The 20,300-nt window shown below is 58.1% G+C and overlaps 1 protein-coding gene across 12 annotated transcripts in view; it reads left to right on the top strand.

The window, feature by feature from the left end:
- The window catches only part of DNM2 (dynamin 2), a 99,202-nt gene that overhangs the window by 72,644 nt on the left and 6,258 nt on the right, over positions 1 to 20,300 (top strand). For 6 of the 12 annotated variants that reach the window (XM_077121805.1, XM_077121798.1, XM_077121801.1 and 3 more), the window contains exons 11-17: positions 2,082 to 2,168; positions 4,645 to 4,715; positions 8,251 to 8,302; positions 9,079 to 9,090; positions 12,700 to 12,813; positions 17,503 to 17,612; positions 20,166 to 20,277. In XM_077121805.1, the coding sequence (XP_076977920.1) occupies positions 2,082 to 2,168; positions 4,645 to 4,715; positions 8,251 to 8,302; positions 9,079 to 9,090; positions 12,700 to 12,813; positions 17,503 to 17,612; positions 20,166 to 20,277 (558 nt within the window). Of the gene's footprint in view, positions 1 to 949; positions 1,089 to 2,081; positions 2,169 to 4,644; positions 4,716 to 8,250; positions 8,303 to 9,078; positions 9,091 to 12,699; positions 12,814 to 17,502; positions 17,613 to 20,165; positions 20,278 to 20,300 lie in introns of all 12 variants that reach the window. The other 6 variants (XM_077121802.1, XM_077121800.1, XM_077121794.1 and 3 more) reach the window with 3 other exon arrangements.

Raw genomic sequence — 20,300 nt, 5'->3', positions numbered from 1 at the left:
CTGCCCGGAGGTGGGGGTGGGAGCATGTTGGCATGGGCCCACCCGGGGGTGCCAGGCCTTAAGAACTGGCCAGACTAGTGGGCAGGTCTCTCTGGGTCCCTGATACCAAGCCTAGCATGTGCCTGATGGAACTTGGGGTTTCGTTGGCCCTGTTGCTTTGCTGCCTTCTGGGAAGCAGAGGGGGAGCCTGCGCCGGCTGCTGGAAGCCGAGCTCCCAGAACCTCCCTGACTGTCACCCCTTCTTGATGAGTGCCCCGGGCCCTCCGGCTTCCCCGGAGCCAGCCATGTCTCTGTCCCCAAGGTGCCAAGAAAGGCCCAGACTCCAAAAACATAGAGTGCCCTGGTTGGCCTGGAGCCACCTTGGCCATGTCCCTGCCTCTACTGGCTCCCTAGTGCCCACACTGTCCCCCTCCACGCCCCTGTTGACGGGCACTGCCTCCTTTGCAGGTCATGCCCAGCTCCCTGGTGGCCTGCTCCCCGGGGCAGCACGCTTTGGCCCCACAGCTAGAGCGCCTCCCAGTGGGCGGTTTGTGCTTGTGCGTCCGGCGTGTCCGTAGGAGCTTGGGTTGGCATTCCAGCCAGGATGGTTGCTTACGCCCTCTGTTCTCAGTCTGGGAACGCCCACATTTGCTGCTTAAGCTTCTTCGATTGGAAAAGGGAGGAAAAAAGATGAACCCCAGATGGGCTAGAAATTATCGTCCCTGAGTCCATTGTCACGCACTGATAACCACCTGTGACACTTATGGCATGAAACCCGAAACCTGGCCACCCCCTTCAGGGTGCCTCTTTGATCCGAAGCAGCTTCCAGGGCAAATGCGGGCGCAGGCCCCTCGCCGCACGCCACTAACCTCTGGCTCTCGTTTCTTCTCTCTCCGTGCCTGTCCCACGTGTGTGGCCTCCACTGCCCCTGGGTGGCTCTCTACCTCGTCCTGCCCTCCGCATGACCCAGGACGGGGCTCTTCACCCCCGACATGGCCTTTGAAGCCATTGTGAAAAAACAGATTGTAAAACTCAAAGAGCCAAGTTTGAAGTGTGTTGATCTCGTGGTCTCAGAACTGGCCACGGTCATTAAAAAGTGTGCCGAGAAGGTAACAGGTTTCATTCTTAATCATCCACACATCCATCCCCCCACCTTCTCCTCTCCATTTGTTTGTCGTAACCCGAGTGTCTGGAACATGTTGCCTCGGCAGGAATCCCCTTCCACGGACCAGGGGCTACTTAGTGACATCTCAGCTCAGACCTTGCAGACAAAACACGGGGAGCTGCGTTGCATGCGTGCTGTGGCTCTCAGGGGGACAGGGGGCCTGTGGCATTGTCAGATTGACCGAGCAGACACGGGTGCCTTCGTGTCGATAGGAGATCCGCACAAACACGCGTGAATGATGAGATGGATTGCCAGCCATCACCAAAGCAGGGAAGCCCAGCGCCAGCGTGCAGACCCATGTTCTCTTACCTTAGGGGTCACTGAGGAGGCTTTCACGGGTCGTTCTGCTGGTCTGCTAGGTCCCCCCAGCCTGTGCGCTGAGCACACTGCAGAAAATGCAGCTCCCCGGCGAGCTTGGTTTAGTTTCTGCTGCTGACCAAGGTCCATGAGGGGCAGTGGGGATGTTAGAGGGGTGGGCTTCAAGGTGAAGGGATCAGGAATTGTGTTTCTCAAAGGGTTCCTTCCGAGGTGCATGGTCCAGGTACTGCCTGCATCATCCTAGAGCAGGTGCCTCACACCCCCGAACTTGGTGAGGCGGCTTGGAGCACATCTGTCCTTGGCCTTCACCTGGCACTGGGTGGGAAGGGGCCATCTGTAATCACCAGATACTCTACCTGCTCCCTCTGCCACCTGCCACCACTGGGTCGCGGCCGGAAACAGCAGCTGCGGGTGGGCACACTTCCTCTCGCTGTGTCAGGCTCACTGACCCCCTGCCATCCATTTCTGTCTCTGGGCTGCAGCAGCTGCAGTGGCAGGAGTGTGGTGGGGGCTCATTGGGCCCATCCCGTGTCTCTCACCACTCCCCCTCCCTACTCGTGTGATACGGCTTCCTGTGCCCAAGGCCCCAGCCGATGCTGCCACTCTGCTTTCCCCCCAGCTCAGCTCCTACCCCCGGCTGCGAGAGGAGACAGAGCGAATCGTCACCACCTACATCCGGGAACGGGAGGGGAGGACCAAAGACCAGGTATGGATTTGGATATTTTGGGAATATAATTTATGTGCGGTACTAGTCTCTCTGTTTAGGGTATAATTCTGTGAGCTTTGAAACAGATGCATACGATGACATAGCCACTGCCGCATTCAAGGTATGGAATGGTTCCTTCCCCCTAAAATGTCCCTTTCTAGTCCCCCTGTTCCCCTGCCCGCCGGCTCTGGCAAGCACTGGGCTGTTCACTGGCCCTGTCATTTCACCTTTTCCAGAGCATCACCTGACCAAACCCCTGTGTTGTGCGCTTTTTTTTTTTTTTTTTTTTTTTACATATGTAAAACTCTTAACTTAAGACAACAAGAATTTGTTGTCTCATAGTTCTGGAGGCCAGAAATCTGAAATCAGGGTGTCAACAGGGCCGTGCTGCCTTGGAAACATGTAGGGGAAGTCTCTTGCCCCTTCCAGCTCCTGGGGGTTGCCGGGTATCCTTGGCTTGTAGAATGCATCACTCCAGTCTCTGCCTCCAGCCTCACATGTCCACGTTTGTCTCTGTCCATATTTCCCCTTCTTATGAGGACACCAGCATGTGAATCAGGAACCCCTACCCCCAGTGCCAATTTGTCCTCATCTGAATATTCGCTTCTGCAAAGGCCCTAGTTCCAAATAAGGTCCCCGTCACCGGGACAAGGGTTAGCCCTTGGACATAACTTTTGGGGGGATACAACTCAGCCCATAACCTGGTTAAATGTTTTTTGATGCACTGGGGGTCGTGATCTGCCTGAGGGTCACCTTGCCATCGTGCGCGGGACATCAGAGTAGCAGGCCGTCTTTAAAATTGCCCTCTGTCACCCACCTTAATGCATTTGAGATCCACCCCCATTGTCTACTGGGTGTCTCAGCAGTCTGTTGCTTTTCTTTGCTGAGTAGTATTCCCTGGAATAGAAAGCTCATGGTTAGTTTACCCAAATGGGGTAACCCTGTCGGAGGGCTTTGGGGTGCTTTTTGGGTCAGAATGTCTTCTTGTGAAGGTATCCAAACAGGCACAAATGCAGAGATTGGGACAGTGCCACCACCCCTCCACGACCATCAGCTCCATTGCCAGTCCTGCCTGTCACCTGCCTCTTCTCTCCCTTTGCTCCTGGAGGAGCTCAAGCCAAGCCCAGGGGCTCACGGGACCTGGGGACATTTCTCTTCATAGGCCCAGTGCTGTCATCACACCTTCATACCTCAGCCCTGGTCTCAGGCCTGTCCCTTGCTTGCCTTCTGTGGTTTCTTGTAGTTGTTTGTCCATGCCAGCCTTGAAGCACGTCCACAATGTCGCATTCTGTCATCACATCTCTTAAGTGTCTTGATTTAGAACGGTCCCCTCGCGGCCCTCCTTTGTTGGGAAGGAGGCCCAATTCTCCTCAGTGGGTCCCACGGCCTGGCTCTGGCGATGGCTCCCTCGGGGAGGCAAAATCATCTGCACCTCCTTCCCTGGACGTTGTGGCAAAAGTTGGAGAGGTTCTAAGTCAGGTTTGGCGGGCCAAGGAGGTTGTGGTCTCCAACACGGCCCAGCCCCTGGGTGCCTCAGTCCGAGGGCTCTAGGGAGCAGGACTCAGGCCTCATGTATGCCAGCTGTGGTGACGCCCTCACACAGAGCTTCCGGCGTTTCCCAACACCTCTGTGAGGTCTGAATGCTTTGTCCCAATTTATGCTTGTAGGCACAGTTGGGTGAAGGAGCAGGCCCAGGTCCAGGAGGCAGGGGTGGCCCCAGAGGCCCTCCTCCAGGTGGCCTGGCCCATTCTTAGCAGGACCCAACCCAACCAGCTGTCTGGGCCAGCGATTCCCACAGGCCAGCCTTATCCTGGCCAGGAAGAGGGGCGGGGCTGGGAGTTCAGGAAAGCACTGTGCATTGTTTAAGGGCCTATTTCCTTACCGACGAGGGTGGGGGGGGTGTACATGGTGTGCCTGCGTATGTTGCTTATACTCACTTGGCCAAATGAAACATTTGAGCACGTCCAGCCTCCATCCAGTTCACCTTTGCAATTTTTTTTTTTTTTTTTTAAAGGAAAGACAGAGAGAAGGAAGGAAGGATAGAAGGAAGGAAGGAAGGAAGAAAGGGAAACATTTTTAAACATTTTCTTGTTTTATTGTATTCTGTTTTTTTAACAGCACTCTTAACCTGCCAAGCACTAGTCTAAAGATGTTACACATTGTAATTGTTTAGCCCTTTGAAGTAGGACCACCTGTTTTCCCACAGAGCCAGTAGGAGGCCAGGCTGGAACTCCAGCCCCAGTGGTCAGCCCAGTGGTAACGCTATGTGCCTGGCTCTGCCATGTGCCTGGCTCTGCTCCGTGCAGGCCCCGAGTCTGGACACACCTGTGCCCCCTCTCCCTGGAGAGCTTCTGGGCCCTGGGAAGCTGCGTGGTTCCCCGGCGCCCTCTGCTGGCGGGTGCGGGGAATAGTTTGGCCGCTACCCTCCGGGCCACACCCTGTCCTATACTCACAGCTGCTCCCGCGTCCCCCCCAGATTCTTCTTCTGATTGACATCGAGCAGTCCTACATCAACACGAACCACGAGGACTTCATTGGATTTGCCAAGTACGTACTTCTGGAGATGGCAGCTGGTGGGGCGGCACCAGGCCCCAGAGGGAGGTGGTCAAGTTGGGATTCCCCCAGAGGGCCAGGGCAGGATGGCTCTGCGCAGCATCTGTCAGGGTCCCGGGGGAGATGCGGAGCCAGCTGGGCGGCCTGTGCGTGGGGTCCGAGAGCTGGGAGGCTGTCCTAGGCTAACAGTGGGCCTGTGGCCCTGCCCTTGCAGTGCCTTCTGGGGCCTTTTGGTGGTTGAAGGGTGGTCCCCTGATCAAGCGTGCCTGGAAAGTGTGAAGTTAGCCAGCGTTGGTCTGCTGCTTCTCCTGCAGGACTTGTCAGAGCCTTTGATGGACTCTCGTGCAGTTGTCCCAGGCCCACCCACACTATGGCTGGCCTCGCTCCCACAGATGCCTTGAGGCAGGCCCAGGCGCTGCCCTCTGGGAAGGGCTGCTTGGCGCTCCTGTGCCTATGGGGCTCTCTGGCTTCTGGCTGAAGAGCGAAGGCTTAAGTCCATAGAATCGGAGTGAGGGGCCAGTGAGGGAAACTTCTGATTTCGGCAGGTTATAGATATAAATGCTGCTTGTGTCAGGTACCCCCACTCATTCTGTGGCCCCCTGGGCACCCTCAGCCAGCTTAGCTGTCATGCCAAGTGTTCTGGTGGCCTGTAGTTCTTGGCTGAGGCTGACCAATAACACTATTAGTAGCAACTTCCTTATGATCACTTACCAGATATTGCTGGCTGCCTTCTCTGTGCTGGGCAGAGGCCGCAGTCAGCAAGCACAGACATGGGTCCTCACCCTCAATGCAGGGTCCTGGACAAGTGGGTAGTTCTGATACAGTGTGGTCCGGTCAGGGGTGGGGGCCCTGTGGGGGCCACAGGACAGCCTTCTGGCCTGGCTTCAGGGTCAGGGAGGCTTCCTTGAGGAAGTCAAGTCTTGGCTAAGTAGCTACGGCGTCTTCTGTGCTGGGCACACAGTAGGTAAGCATGACAAATGAGTGAGTGAATGAATGAACAAACCCACAGAGTTCTTAAAGGAGCAGGCATGTGGCCAGCGGGTGTGATCAGAAGCTTCTCCCCAAGCCCGAACAATCCGGGGACCCTGGCTGGGTTGTCCCCACTGGGAATGGACTGGGGGGCCCTGGACTTGGCTGTCCAGGTGAGGGTTCGCACCTCAGGCGGGTCGGAAGAGCTCTGGGAAAGGCCGCCTGTCCAGCCCCTGTCCTCCTGGCGGCTGGATGCAGGGGGCTGACAGCACTGGTCCGCCTCGTCGGCTCGCTGCTGGTTTCCTCACTTGACGTCTCTGCTTCTCACACTTCATCCGCAGTTTCTTCTCACAATCTCTCCTGTTTTTCCTTTGACCACTCCACTCTTTCCTCTGGATTCCTGCGCCTTCCCATTGCCCCAGCTGTTACTATACTGAGCAGCTGGTGACTGGGTGGGTATTGCCTGCTGTGTGCCTTCCCCTGGTGTGTGAATGGGGATGCCCCAGCCGGGTGCAGGGCCCGGGGTGCCCAGGCTTCCCCCAGCCTGGCGGGAACTCCCAGGGGCCCACTGAGTAGGCACCAACGGCCTTCTCAGACCCAGATCCAGTACTGTGCCTTTGGGCTGGGCCAGGGAACAAGTCAGCCATTTCAGAGCCCACAAGTGGGTAGATGGGGGCATCGAGACTTGTCCTGGGGAAGGTGAGAGTAGGAGGAGTGGGTCAGTGAGAGGCCCTGGGAAAGGGGAGTAAAGGCGGTGCTGATGGGTCAAGCCGAGGGGTGAAAGCGAGGCGATGGGGATGGGAGGAAGGAAGAACAAGAGGCGGGAGCATGGCGAGGGCCTGGGCAGGGGAAAGGGGAGAGGGGCAGCCAGTCCCAGAACAAGGAGGGTCCCATGGGCTGAGGTAGGGATTTGTGCCGCCCACCCCCACCCTCTCCCACCCTGAGGACAGTGGGATGTCTCTCAGTGGGACCAGACCAGGGAGAGAGGTCAGCATGTGGCTGTTTGAGGGAATCAGGCAAGGGTAGAAGCCAGGTCTGTGGGCATTGGCTTGGCTCCTTCCCACCTCCTCCACACACCGCCACTCAGGCTCCTTCCTGGAGATAGATGTTCTAAGCCTCTCACTGCCCTCTGAGCACTTACTGTTCAAAACAGAGTCCCAAAGAAAAAGCCCAGAGTAAACTCATTGGATATCAGGAAAACCCAGGGATAAAATTCTTCATTCAGTCTAAATTTTTAAACCTTTAGTAGTCTAGGAACCGAGGCCCACCTTGAACACACACACTCTTTCTACCCTAGCCAGCAGCCAACTTGAATTTCAAGGTGAAGCATGAGAGTGGGCATTCCAGCAGAGAATGTGACAACGTGGTTTGCTTTTTCACATTGTTGTGTCAGCTCTAGCTAAGGCTGTAAGATGAGCTTAGAGAACAGGACATATGAGAAACAGGAGCTGTGAGTTGTTTGCAGGTGGTGTGATCATCTACCAGGAAGCCTGAGAGAATGAACAGGAAGAGTAGCTGAACCCACAAAGGAACTGAGTAGGTGGCCACGTGCAAAAAACACAGCGGCCTTAGTCTTTTTTTTAATGCAATTTTATTGCGATATGTTCACATATCGTACAGTCTTCTAAGTATACAGTGATTCACAGTATCATCCTATAGTTGTATATTCATCATCACAATCGATTTTTCAACATTTTCATTACTCCATAAATAATAAAAATAAACATCAAAGTAAAAAGCACCCAAGACATCTCTGATCCCCTACCGCCCTATTTTTATTTGCTTTTTGTCTTTATTTTCTTACTCATCTGTGCACTGATAAAGTGTCAGTCACAAGGTTTTCACAATCCCACAGTCACATAAAGCTCAATAGTTACACATTCATCTACAAGAATCAAAGCTCCCGGGATACGGCTCAGTATTGGTGTGTTGGAGTCGCTAGAGGGGCATGCCTGAAACTGTCAGCCTCGGTCTTCCCAGCTAAACTAGCCAGGACATATGGTGGATGGAAAAGAAAAGAGCCCTGTGGCTGGAGACAGTTACGAGACTGTATAGAATCAAGCCCTGATGAGCGGGACTGTCCCCTGAGTGGGGACATTCCACATTGGCCTGAGCTGGGCCGCCACCTCCCCGGCCACGCGGCCCCAGGGCCAGGCCTGGGAACAGGGGAAAGAAGCCAGGGGGGGTGAAGAAGCTCGGTTGTGGTGAAGCAGCCTGGTACTCCGGTTAGCCTGGGCCCACTGGGGATCCCTCCCGGTCGCCTGGGAATCCAGCCTCTCATCTCCCCTCTCAGAGGCTCCAGATTCCAGGGGCTTCCAGAAGTAGCTGGCGCTATCGGAAACGGCTGAGATCAGGGCCTGGAGATTGGGCTAACGAAATCTGTGCTGCCATCCCACATGTCCGAGCCTTGGGCCGTCCTCCTTGTGTGGGGGGCTTCTCTCTGCTTCTGCCCTGGCCCCTCACCTGATCCCTGAGGGTTCTGGCTTGCAGCGGGGAGCAGCAGTTCATCCTCCTTCCTGGTGTCTCGTCCCCAAGAGCCCTCTCTGTGCTTTGGTTCCAGTGCCCAGCAGCGGAGCACGCAGCTCAACAAGAAGAGAGCCATCCCCAATCAGGTAGCGCCCCCTTTGCGGCCCCTCGGCTCCATGGGGGGGGTGCACACTAGGGGACCCCTAACCCCTCCCCCACCTCAGTCTCTGAAGTCTGCTCAGGTTTTGATGTTTCAGGGAGACGATTTGGCAGGGTGGGGTGGGGGGCAGATATTGCGGAGCCCGGGAGGGCCTGCCTGGCGTCCAAGGCTGGGGCTAGGGCTTGAGTCTCAGGAGAGGATACAGAATAGTCACCCAGGCCTGTGCCACCAGCTTGGGCACAAGCTGCTCCATGAGTCAGGGTGATGGGAGCCACTGGTGCCATGCACCAGCCAGAGGCCTGTGAAATAAGAAACAGGAATTCCAGTGTCGGGTACCTTTTTAAAAAAAAAGAAAAAGAAAACATATCATCTTTGAGAAATTGCTCCCCAGGGTCCCCCTTCTCCTCGTGGGGTGGGGGCAGAGCCTCTGCTATTTATCTTACCCATTGGAAAAGAAAGGTGTAACCACTGCATGGTTTTTTGTTTTTGTTTTTGTTTTTTGTGCTTGCCATAGGTAATACATATTTTTTTTGCTTTTTTGTTTTGTTTTGAGAGATGATAATGAATTAAATATTAACACCATGAACATAATTAATAGCATGTAATTTTTTTTTTCTTTTGCTGTTCTCCCCCCTGCTCTTCTCTTCTCCCGTTTTTGTGCTTTTCCTGCTTTTTTCTCCGTCCCCTCATGTCCCTTACGTCTCTTTTCCTTGGCCTGCTCTTCCTTGATTTACCCACAATCCTAACTTTGCATTTTCAAAGGGGGAGATATTGGTAAGTACCCACCTAGCGTGGTAGCTGATGTTAGAGAACCTAGTACTGATGGAGACCCCCCCCACCCCATAACTATCCCCCCACCCTATCCTAATAACACAGAACTAAAACTCAAGCTAACACGAAGCCGCCGCCGCGTTGCCCTGGGCGTAAGCCAACTGACTCGGGCACTAACCTGGCCGTCACCCTCTAGGAGGCGCACCCCTGCGGCCAATCCCTGGCAGGTCTCCCTGGGTTCCTGTAGGTCAGGGATGGCAAATACTCGGCCTACACACCACCATTCCTTCCCCCATGTGTCAGGCCAGGGAAGATTTTGCTCAGGTCTTCCTGGAACTTGTTCTTGTCACTGCTGAACCGCCTCCCATCTCTATCGCAGAGGCCCACTTTTCCCTGTGCAAGAACTTCCCCGTCCTGGACCCGCAGCAGACAGTACTAATCGACCCAGCACATTTTGCCTTGGCCTTTCCCACCCCCTACATGTGCCTGTGGCAGACCTGGCAAATCAATCTGGGCTTGCTTTCTGAGCATGCCTCCCACTTGCATGGCAGATGTGACCACCGGATGAAGCAATTTATTTGTTTCTACACAATATCCTCACATGGTACCCCTCTGGTACCCATGATGGGCCTGACTAGTCAATCAAGGAACTCCTTCCTGGTAGCCTCCCCTGTGCTTCTGCCTTCATGGCAGAGAAGATACTGGGGGTGGGAGCAGGGGGTGCACTGTTCCACATGCCCCCTTCCCTTAGCCTTTGCCTAGGGCAGACATTGTCTGTCTGTCCCCCCCACCCTGTCCTGCCACACCCTGAATTCTTGGCCCCATGCCCAGGGCAGCTACCCAAGACGAAAGTATTTGCCATCCCTGCTTTAGGGACCACCCCCTCCCGTGTGTGTGGAGCCCTCTGCTGGCCCTGGTGGGGGTACCAGGAGGGTGAGAGGTTAACTTGGTCAGGTGGGGGCGGGAGCTGCTTGGACTTGAGGGCTGCGCCCATTCCAAGATGTTGGCCTCCAGTCCTCAGAGGCCGCGTCTCAAAAATACTCTCACCGATCTTCTGGCCACACTGGCATCTTGCCCACAGCTGAGCCGACCTGGTGTCAGGGCCATGAGGAGTGGAGGCCGGTGGCGAGAGGGACAGATCCATCTTGGCCATGGCTCCTGCTCTTCCCGCAGGTCGCTCCCAGATTCCTTCCCCCAGAATAGACCGGACAGGGGCCTGCTTTGCTCCCCTGTCCCCCAGAGGTTTAGTCCTCGTGCTTTTCCTACTGGGCTCCACCTGCATGTGGACGTGGCCTCTGGGTCCCCCGGTAATGGTTTCTGTCCCTACTCGGATGGCTTGGGCCAGGACACTCACCCCGAGGAGGCTGAGCTAGCCTCCCCCTGGGCCCAGCTTTGCTGCTTCTTGTCCACTGCCATCAGCGCCCAGAACCAGCCCTTCCTCCAGCCCCAGCTTACCCGCATGCCAGTTGCTGTGCCCCTGGAGCGTAGGCACCCTGCCCACCTGCCTGCCCCTCCTGTCTCCCCACTGTTTCCTTCTAAGCCCAGTCCCCATGAGCTGGTTCAGGCACAAATCGCCCTTCAGATGAGGGGCTTGGCCACGTCCTTCTCCTAGACTTAGTGCTTACATCTGCCACCCAGTGCTTCTGCGGGGCAGCTTGGGAGTGCCATTCCTGGCTGGGCACCAGCAGTGTGTCCCATGGGACCCCTGCCCCACGGCATGGCCAGGCTTCAGGGCTAGGGTGCAGGCCTTCTCTGGGTTCTGTTCTCTGCTTCTCATTCAGTGGCCAAACGGGTTTATAAAGTATCTGCTCTGTGCCTGCCCCTGGCCTCAGAGAGAGGAAGGGCTCTGGATAGATCTAGAGAACTCCTGGGCTTTGAGACTGGGGGCGGTTGCCAAGGAGGGGGTAAAGCAGCCTTTGTCCTAGTCCCCAGGTCCCTACAACCCCACTCCTTGGAGCAGCTGAGAAGCAGGCAGCCTGGTGGCTCCTGCCCCATGGCTCCAGAGCTCCCACTGTGCAGCAGGGCCCTTTCTGAGCCCTGAGCAGCTTGGCCTTGGGCTCAAATGGGGAGCTGGATCTCCCCAGTGATATAGTCGAACACCCCAGTTTGCCTGGGATTGAAACTCTTCCCAGCACGTGGGACTTTCTAGGCCAACACCGGAAAGTCCCACCTGAGCAAATGAGGAGCTGGTCACCCTGTTGGCAGGAGGATGCTGTCACCTTGTGGGGGCCAAGGGCCCCTCACCCACTGGACAGCCTGTGGTGAGCCACTGCCAGAGACCACCCAGACACATGCAACGGCTAAAGTGCCCCCCTTGCCATCACGGGGAGCCAGGGAGGGAGAATTGTGTGCTCTCAGCCTTAACAGTGGACACAGGTAGCGTCTCATTCTGTCCCCAGCCTACATGGGGCCTCTGTGGGGCACAGGGCGCTCTGTGACTGCCTTCCCCTTCAGGGCTTTCTGTGGCATGGAGCCCACATCTGGTGGCCGTGCAGATGGGACAGACCTGGGCCAGGTTGGGGAAGCCCCTGTGGAGACCCTGCCCACCCTCTGGGGCTTGGCTCTGTCTCTCACTGCCCAGGCCCTGGTGGCTCTGCTCATGCCTCTGTGTGCTTCCTGCCACCCTGGGCTCCACAGTATCAAGTGTTGGGGGGCTCCGGCCCACGCTTGCCTTTGTAGCCTGTGCCCTCCCCGCTTCTCCCAAGGAGCGCAGCCCAGCTCTGGGTCCACCCCCAGGCAGCATGTTTGCCTGTCAGGTGGGTGCTCCTTGCAGGCCTGGCTTCTGCCTCCCGTCAGATGACAGCTGTAGCCAGATAAGCCTCCCCACCAGCCCCCGCCATGGGGTCTTCCCAGCCCAGAACTCCCACCTGTCAGAGGAAAGGGGACCTCACTGTGCCTGAAGCCAGAGGGGGCCATGTAGCCCCAAGGACCCTCAGGGCCAAGGAGGCCCTTCCTCCTTAGTCTCTGCAAAGGGTCTGGGGCACTGGGAAGGAGCCTCTTTCTGGGGGTTGCCCGGGCCTGGCCAGAGCAGCCCCCTGCCTATGCCTCACACTGACCCCTGCCTTGCACGCTGGGGCACAAGTTAGCCGGCAGCATGGGCAACTGGGTCGAAACTGAGCTTGAGCACAGCATGCGGAGCTTGTGCTGGTTCCCCTTGGTGCCTGGGGCCCCAAAGAGCGGAGAGAGAGAGCAGCCACAAGGCAGGACGACCGCCTGCAGAGGGCATGGGGCAGGCTCAGGCCGTCCTGGTAACTGTCACCAGAGCGGGCGCGTGTGGTGCCACCAGCGTCATGCCCCACATGCCACACCCAAAGGCCAGCCCCAAACAGCCCCCTTCGGGTCTCCTCCAGCTATGGGCATTGGCCACTGCCCCTGCTGGCACTCACCCCGGCCCCTGTTGTTGGGGACTTGGGATTCAGTGCATCATGAGGCGGTCCCCCGCCAGCCCTCCGGGCCGGCCTCTGGGTGCCCTGCTCTGGCTTCCCATGGGAAGTGCTTGGGGCCAGGCGGAGCTGGGCTTGCTGGCTTTGGGCTGGCGGGGTCTCTGTCTGGGCGAGGGTCCTGCACCAAGGCGGCTGGGCCCTTCACCCTGAGCTGGCTTCTCTCTCCCAGGTGATCCGCAGGGGCTGGCTGACCATCAACAACATCAGCCTGATGAAGGGCGGCTCCAAGGAGTACTGGTTTGTGCTGACGGCCGAGTCGCTGTCCTGGTATAAGGATGAGGAGGTGAGTGGCCGGCAGGGTGGGAGCGGGGACCCTGGCTGTGCCGGGAGGCACACACCCATTCTCTCACAGTGCCAGGTACCCTCCCCATCACAGTTAGCATAGTCACGGCCAGGGCTGGAGGTCAGGCCCTGCAGAGGAAGAAGGGGCAATGGGGGACTTGGGGCAGGCACCAGCAGCCCGGCCTCCAGTGTCACAGTGTCCAAGAGGGGACCCGACTGGGAGGAGGAACCAGACTCTACACCCAAGCTTCCGGGGTTCAACTTTAAGGGATACAGTCTTGGGCCAGCCCCTAGCCCATCTGAGCCTCAGTTTCCCCAGCTGTGAAATGGGTATCATGAGTGGGTCCTGCCACACCCCCGTGCCCCCAGCATTTGTCTCTGGAACCTTCTGCTAATTTGCCCCTGGCAACTGCAGTGGCAGCTGGGTCCACAGGGAGCTGAGTGGCAGGGGCCTTGTTCACTTCCCCAGGCTGGGCCCAGCATGGGAGATGCCAGCCCATTTTGGGGTCTCAATGAACCCATCGGGGAGGGGGCTGGGAGTGAGCTTCCTTCACCTCCCTTGACAGTAGAGATGAGGCTTAGCTGCCTGGGAGTGGAGCTCCTTCCCTGCCGCTGATCTCGGTGCTGCCCGGGGCCAACAACCCTCTCATTTTCCTGGTTTCCCACGGGAGGCACACAGGCCCTCACTGTCCATCAAGGGTGCTGCCTCAGTGTCTTGGGGCTCCCATGACAAAGTACCCAAAACTGGGTGGCTTTAAACAACAGAAATTTATTCTCTCGCTGTTCTGGAAGTTAGGGGTCAGAAATCAAGGGGTCAGAGGCCACACTTCCTCCAAGGCTCTAGGGGAGGGCTCTTCCTCCCCTCCTCCAGCTTCTCTTCTGGGGGCTCCAGGTGTCCTGTGGCAGCTGCATCCCTCCCTTCTCTGCTTCTGCCACGTGGCCATCTTCCCTGGGCCTCTGTGTCTTTCTGTCTGGACGTCCTTCTTATTGGAACACCAGTCATTCGATTTGGTCCACCTTAATTCATTCCAACCTTGTCTTAACTGAACACACCTGCAGAGATCCTAATTCTAGATAATTCCTGAACGTTGTTGACAGGTTCAGAACTATTTTTTGCCGGGGGACACAGTGCAGCCTGTGACAGGTGGGACACTGATTTGTGACTGAGACCGAACAAAGGGACTTACAAAGACGGGTGTCAGTGGCTTGCTCACATCTGGGGGCGGAGGGCGGCTCTGTCCCATGGGGCAGTCCTGGGCCCGGGCCTCATCCCTTGCCCCCCATTGTCACCTGGCTCCTCCTGGTACCCCAAGATGCCAGCACCACATGCTCTCCCCTAGCCCGAAGGAGAAGAAGGGGCTGGCAAGGGAGACACATGCACCACCTCACTCGCTCCCTCCGACCAGAACGCAGTCATGCAGCCACTGCGGGGGACCCGCTGACAGTCCTGCTGGCCTGTAGGCGGGGAGTGGATGTTGGTGGTTTCTGGGCAGGAGCTGGGGCCTGCCCCCGCCCGGGCCTCCACCACAGCCCTGGGAGCTTCCCCAGGCCCAGCTTAGTGCAGTGCCTGGTGTGCTGAGGGGATGAGGGCCTTGGCCTGGTTGTCCCCCACATTGAGCCCTCCAGCCCCTCCGCAGGACCAGACTAGCGGCCTGGGGCGGGGCACTGGTTTTGTGGACCCAGGGCCTGACCAGGCAGGAACCCCTCGTGCCTGACCCCTGGGTCTAGATTCTGGCATGTTGTAGCTGCAGGGCCAGCTTCTCTGGTCCCCCTTTGGTCTGGGTGGATCCCTGTGACAGGCCACAGGACAGAGCAGGGAAGGGGGGCCTGGTGTTGTCACAGTCCCTGCCCTGTGGAAGGGCCCCAGGGACAGAGGGCCTGGAGGTAGAGCCCTTCCCCTCATTAGGGCCTCACGCTGTCTCCTCCCCACCCCTTGCCAGGTGTCACAGTGAGGGCAGGTCCATGGGGGCTCTGGGGCACCTTACCTGTGGGGAACCCACCCATGGGTGTGTGTGCACCTGTGGGCATCCGTGTGACCCTCCGCCGCGTGTGAATCCCACACCATGGCCTGGGCCTGAGCTTTCTCCCAGGAAGGTATTTGGGGGTGAAGTGTGATCCTCCTGCTCCAGCTGAGTCCAGAGACTCATCCCTGGAAAGGATGAGGAGCAGAGAAGCCCTCGGCAGGGTCCTGCCTGGCTGGCTGTTCCTAGACCCAGGGAGGTGGGTGCAAGACCCAGGACCCTACGCTGCCCTCCAGGGCTGGGGTGGAGACAGGAGGACGAGGTGGGGAGGACGCTTTGCATTTTCTCCCCTCTTTCCCCTCCTGAGGCCTCCAGCCTTCCACAGGGGCTCAGCCTGAAGCTTGGCTCCTCGGCCGGGTGCAAACCCAGTTTTAGGAGCGTCTCTTCTTTAGCGTGAGGGGAGCCCATTCGTTCTCCCTCATGTGGGTGCTGAAGGTGGGAGACCCCAGCCCGCATGGGGCCCAGGGGAGGCAAGGCCGGCGGCCACGAGCACCAACAGGCCTGGGACAGGGCCTGCCTGGGCCCCGACATAGCCCTGGGTTTTTGTTTGGTTCTTTTTTACCGTGCGAGAGAAAGTCCCAGTAGGGGCCCCCGAGCCACCCTGGGGCCCAGGCCCCTTAGAGACGCCTCGGAGAGAAGCAAGGTTATTTACGAACCAAACAGGAGGAGGCTGCTACAGCCCCCCAACCCCTCATCCCGGCATGTGTTCCCAGAGCCTCGCCTCCCACCCAGGTCCCTCTTTAATCCAGAACCTTCCACCCAAATGTCCACCCTCGTGGGAAGCGGGGTGGGGAGATGGCACTCACCTCTGTGTGGGGGTGGCGACATGTTGTGGGGCGGCAGGGGGCCCGCCCCGACGCACCGCTCTCCCGACCCAGCCTAACCAATGTACAGACTACTGTACACGCCAGAGCCTCCTGAACAGGTAGTCTGAACACTGGGCGGGCGGGGCCGGCTCTGCTTCCCGCGGGCCCCCAGCACCCCGGCCCCTGGCCCTCGGCACACCGGCACCCAGCCCCCCGGCCCTGCCATCCCCGCTGCACTCCTGACGTGGCCCGGCTGGGCCGGCTCGCAGCTGGGGAAAGTTGTGGGCTTTCAGGAAACCCAAGGCAGGCGGGAGGAGGGAAGAAGATGGGCGGGAGGGCCCGGGTCCGTGGGCTCCGGGGCCGGGGAAGGCCTCCGCGGGGGCTGGGCGCGCGTGCGAGCCTCCTGGGCGGGGTCGCGCTGTAAACAGTTCCAGATGTGGCGCCTCGCCTGGGACCGTGACTCTGGCTTGGCCTCGCTGGCCGACTGGAAGCTTCCTGCCTCATGACACGACAGGGTGGGGGCAGTGAAGGCCCTTCCAGAAAGTTCTGGGCAGGGGAGCTACAGAAGCCCCCGCCCTGGCCCCTTCTCAAGCCCCCATACCTCTTCCCCAAGAGACTGGAGGAACCGGGGCCTCTCGCGGCTGCCCGCCTGCCCCCTCCGGCTCTCGGCCTGTAGCGGGGCCTCTCCCTGCCTGTCACCCCAGCACAGCCTGGAGGACCCTTTTGCCCCCTTCCTTCTTGCCCAGACCCTGATGGCTGACCCTGGGGCCCTGAGAGAGAAAAAAGAAAGGAACGCCCCCCGCATCTGGAGAAGGCTGACTGCGTGGCGGCCGAGCCCAGCTCTTCTGCATGTTGTGTTAAGCCTCTCTGTGGCCCAAGGAGGGCAGAACTCATTGTGCGCATTTGTCAGATGGGGAGACTGAGGCACAGAGAGGGGATGTCATGTGCTTTTCCCCCACAGTGTGTTTGTGTTCTTAATGCCACTTCCTCTGGCCTTGGGCTCTCCTGGGCTTCCCTCCCCTTCCATTGCTGTGGCTGCCCTTGAATTTGGAGGCAGGGGCTGTGTTAGGCCTCGTTCTGCAACCTTTCAGCAGACAGTGTCAGGACACAGGAAAAGAAGCAGAGTGTAGGTGAGGGGTTAGCTTTTGTCTCTCCAAAGTTGGGTGGAGGAGACAAGCCCAGGCGTTGGCATCCCACTGCAGCTGCAGCCCATCGCTTGCTGGGTGGCCACTTCCCTCTTTGGTGACAAATTGGAGATGACACTTCCCTGGGCAAGTTCTGTACATTAATGGGCTAAGCTCACCGGCAGGCACAGGGGAAGCACCCTGCCACCCAGAGGTGCAGTGCAGGCGTCGGCGAGACCCAGTGCAGGAACCTAGTTAATGCTCCCCCGACCCCGTGTCCACCTGCAACCCCGCCTTGCCTACAGTGAGGCTAACGATGACACGTTCCCGGGCCTAGTCTGCCCCAGGCGCACAGTAGGTGCTTGGCTGATGGCAGTGGATGAGCATTGTGGTGGGGGGGCTGCTGCAAGGAAACAAGTGATGCTTTGTTGGCATCGGGGCTCAGCCATCAGCTCCTCAAAGCTGCCGAGGTCTAAATCCAAGCCCTGCCTCCACTGCCTGCCCCGCTCTGGGCCTCAGTCTCCCCATCTGTGAAGTGGGATCGTAGCTGTAGCCCCCAGGTGGCTGTGAGGGGGTAACTGGGGAGGAGCACTGGGATTCTGGGGAGGGTGGAAGCAGCTGGCTTAGTCCATGGGAAACAGCAGGGGCCGGCGATGGTCCTGGCAGGACTCCCTGAATTGGAGCACTCCTGCTGCGGTGTGGGAGCCCAGGGCAATGCCTCTCCCCCCCCCGCCCCCAGGAGAAAGAGAAGAAGTATATGCTGCCCCTAGACAACCTCAAAATCCGTGACGTGGAGAAGGGCTTCATGTCGAACAAGCACGTCTTCGCCATCTTCAACACGGAGCAGAGGTGAGGGGCCTGCTGGGAAGGGCCTGGGACCAAGACTGATGGTCTCACTCCCAGGCAGCCCCAGTGTCCATAAGCACTGGCCATGGGCGCTGCCCTCCGCCCAGCAGACTCATCAGTGACTGGGACAGACAGAGGTCCTGCCCTGGGCCTCACATTCCAAGAGAAACAGAAGCCGCAGGCACCCCTGATGCAGGGTCGGGGAGGACCTCTCTGGCAGAGACAAGGACAAAATGGGGGTCTAGTGAGGAGGAACCATGGGCAGGGCATGTCCTACACTGCCCACAGCCCTGGCTGCCGCTGGGGGGTGATGGTGGGAGCTGGGTCCGAGGTGGAGGTGACTGCACTGATCCAGGCAGGAAATGGCCTGGACCCGGAAGCCATGGACAGGTTTTGGGGAGAGTCAGACTGGACTGAGCAAACCCTCCTGCTGGAGGTGAGTGAGGGCAAGAAGGGAGTTGGTAGCAACCCTCAGAATTGGGGCTGAGCTGCAGGGACCAAGCTGCTGACAGCTGAGACAGGGAAGGTGGAGGCGGGGTGCTCTGGGTACAGTTGGCAGTGAGTCAGTGGGGCTGGTGAGGGAGAAGGACCTGTGAGATGCCCACATCAGGTGGTGGGGACGCAGCTGAGCAGGCATGAGAGCTGGTGGTCAGGAACCGGTCCTGGCAGGGGATGTGAATTTGGCAGCATCCTAATATGAATGGCATTAACTCATGAGACAGGACAAGTTCAACAAGGTAAGTAGGTGAGGGCTCAGGAGGCTCTACATCCATCACAGGAGGCATTGGAGGGCAACTTTGGCACAAGCAAAGATGCCTTTTTCAACTCACGAAGAGAGCCAGGGGATCGAGAGCAATGGCTGAGCATGGACCCAGGAGGGCTCCTCCCCAGGCAAAAACGCATTCCCTTGTCCAGGAGCTAAGACCCCCCTGAGTCAGGGTGACCTGTCAAGAGTTATGATGGTCCCATGTGACCAGCCACCGTCATTCAGCTCTTCCCTCACTGGCCCCAGGACCGCCTTCCCACTGCCCTCAGCACCAGCCATTCCCCTGAGCCTCCTGGTTTTCTCCAGGGCCATGTAAGAAACAGTCCTACCTGCTGTGTGCCCAGGCTGGCCCAAAGCTCTGTGACCCCAATTTGGCCAACAGCTGGCTCCAAAAACCTGTTTAGCTCCTCTCGCTTCACACCTTACCCCAGCCCTAGGGTGAGGGAGGGGACCTGGGATCGGCAGAGAACCCCGGCCTGGTGTGAAGCACTTCCTGGCCCATGACACTGGGTGGCTTCCGCATCTCCCTGAGCCCTGTGCTGCCCTGTGCAGTGGGCTGATGACATTACCAGATGTGTCACTTAGGAGCAGGTTCAGGAAACCTAGAATAATAGTAGCATAAACAAGAGAAAAGTTTGGTTTTTGATACAAATGAAGACCATGCTTTACCGCCGAGGGCATATAGGGCAGCTCAGGCCCTACTTGTTCTTCTACTTTCCTCGACATGTGGTTTCCACCTCTGTGTCCAAGATGGCTGCCCAAACTCCAGCCATTATGATGACATTCCAGCTAGGAGGAAGGAGGCACAGCAAATAGGGCATGGTCCTCCCCTCAGGACTCCTTCCAGAAGTCAAGGTGACCGCCCACTGACCACCCATTGGACAGGACCTGATCACAGGCCACACCTAACCTCAGACCCAGGTTTCCCACAAAGGCTTTAGGTCAGCTTGGCCATTTCAGCCATGCCTGCCCTGGGGAAGGATAGGGTGCATGGCATGTGGCCTGGGGCCTGGCCTACACTGGTTTGTGTCCTTTTGCCTGTCCTGCAGCCTTGGGGCGCTGAACCTTTTCTCACTCATTGACTCACCTTGCTCAAGGTTTCATGAGCCTTTGCCCTGAGTCCAGGCCTGTGCCTGGACAGTTTCCCACTTGCCTCACCCCCCACCCCCAGGGTATCAGGGCACATTCTAGACCTTCACTCTCCAGCACAGTAACCACTGGTCACATGGCTGTTGAAATTAACCAGAATAAAATGTAAAATGCTCTTTTTGGTCACATGGGCCCCACTCCCAGTGCACAGCAGCCTTCTGGCACACAGGAGCCACAGAGGACAAAACAGGCGGCTCATTCCCACCATCGCAACAAATGCTGCTGTGCCACGCTTTCTAGAGAACACTGAGATGGGAGTCACCCACTTAGAGGAGGGTTTTGTGGGACACACATCCCCTTCTGGAGGGTTCCAGCAATATTTGATCCCGAAAAGGAACCCAAAGGTGGGGGGTGTACTTCCCAAAGGAAGAGAAGACACGGCTGAGCCAACAACAACAGAAATGCAGATGTTACTGGCGCACACCCTCACTATGTGTGTGTTCGGCACTATTGGGGGGCTGCACACCCACAATATCATGACACCCGTCACCCCAATGGGGTGTGGGTGGTGGGGTCTGCTGCGTGCCACCCCCACCGAAGACCTCCCGGTTAGGTACTGACCCCCGGTCGGGCCGCACCTCCCTCAGCTGTCTGCCAGGGCCACAAGCAGGGTCAAGCCGGCACCCTCTCTCCTACTGCAGGAACGTCTACAAGGACCTGCGGCAGATTGAGCTGGCCTGCGACTCCCAGGAGGACGTAGACAGTTGGAAGGCCTCCTTCCTCCGAGCCGGGGTGTACCCCGAGAAGGACCAGGTAAGGGGCTGCCTTGCCAGTCC

This window comes from Tamandua tetradactyla, chromosome 11 (genome assembly GCF_023851605.1).
Source record: "Tamandua tetradactyla isolate mTamTet1 chromosome 11, mTamTet1.pri, whole genome shotgun sequence".
NCBI lineage: Eukaryota > Metazoa > Chordata > Mammalia > Pilosa > Myrmecophagidae > Tamandua > Tamandua tetradactyla.
The sequence above is the reverse complement of the archived record's forward strand: the minus strand, read 5'-3'. Positions and strand labels throughout refer to the sequence as shown.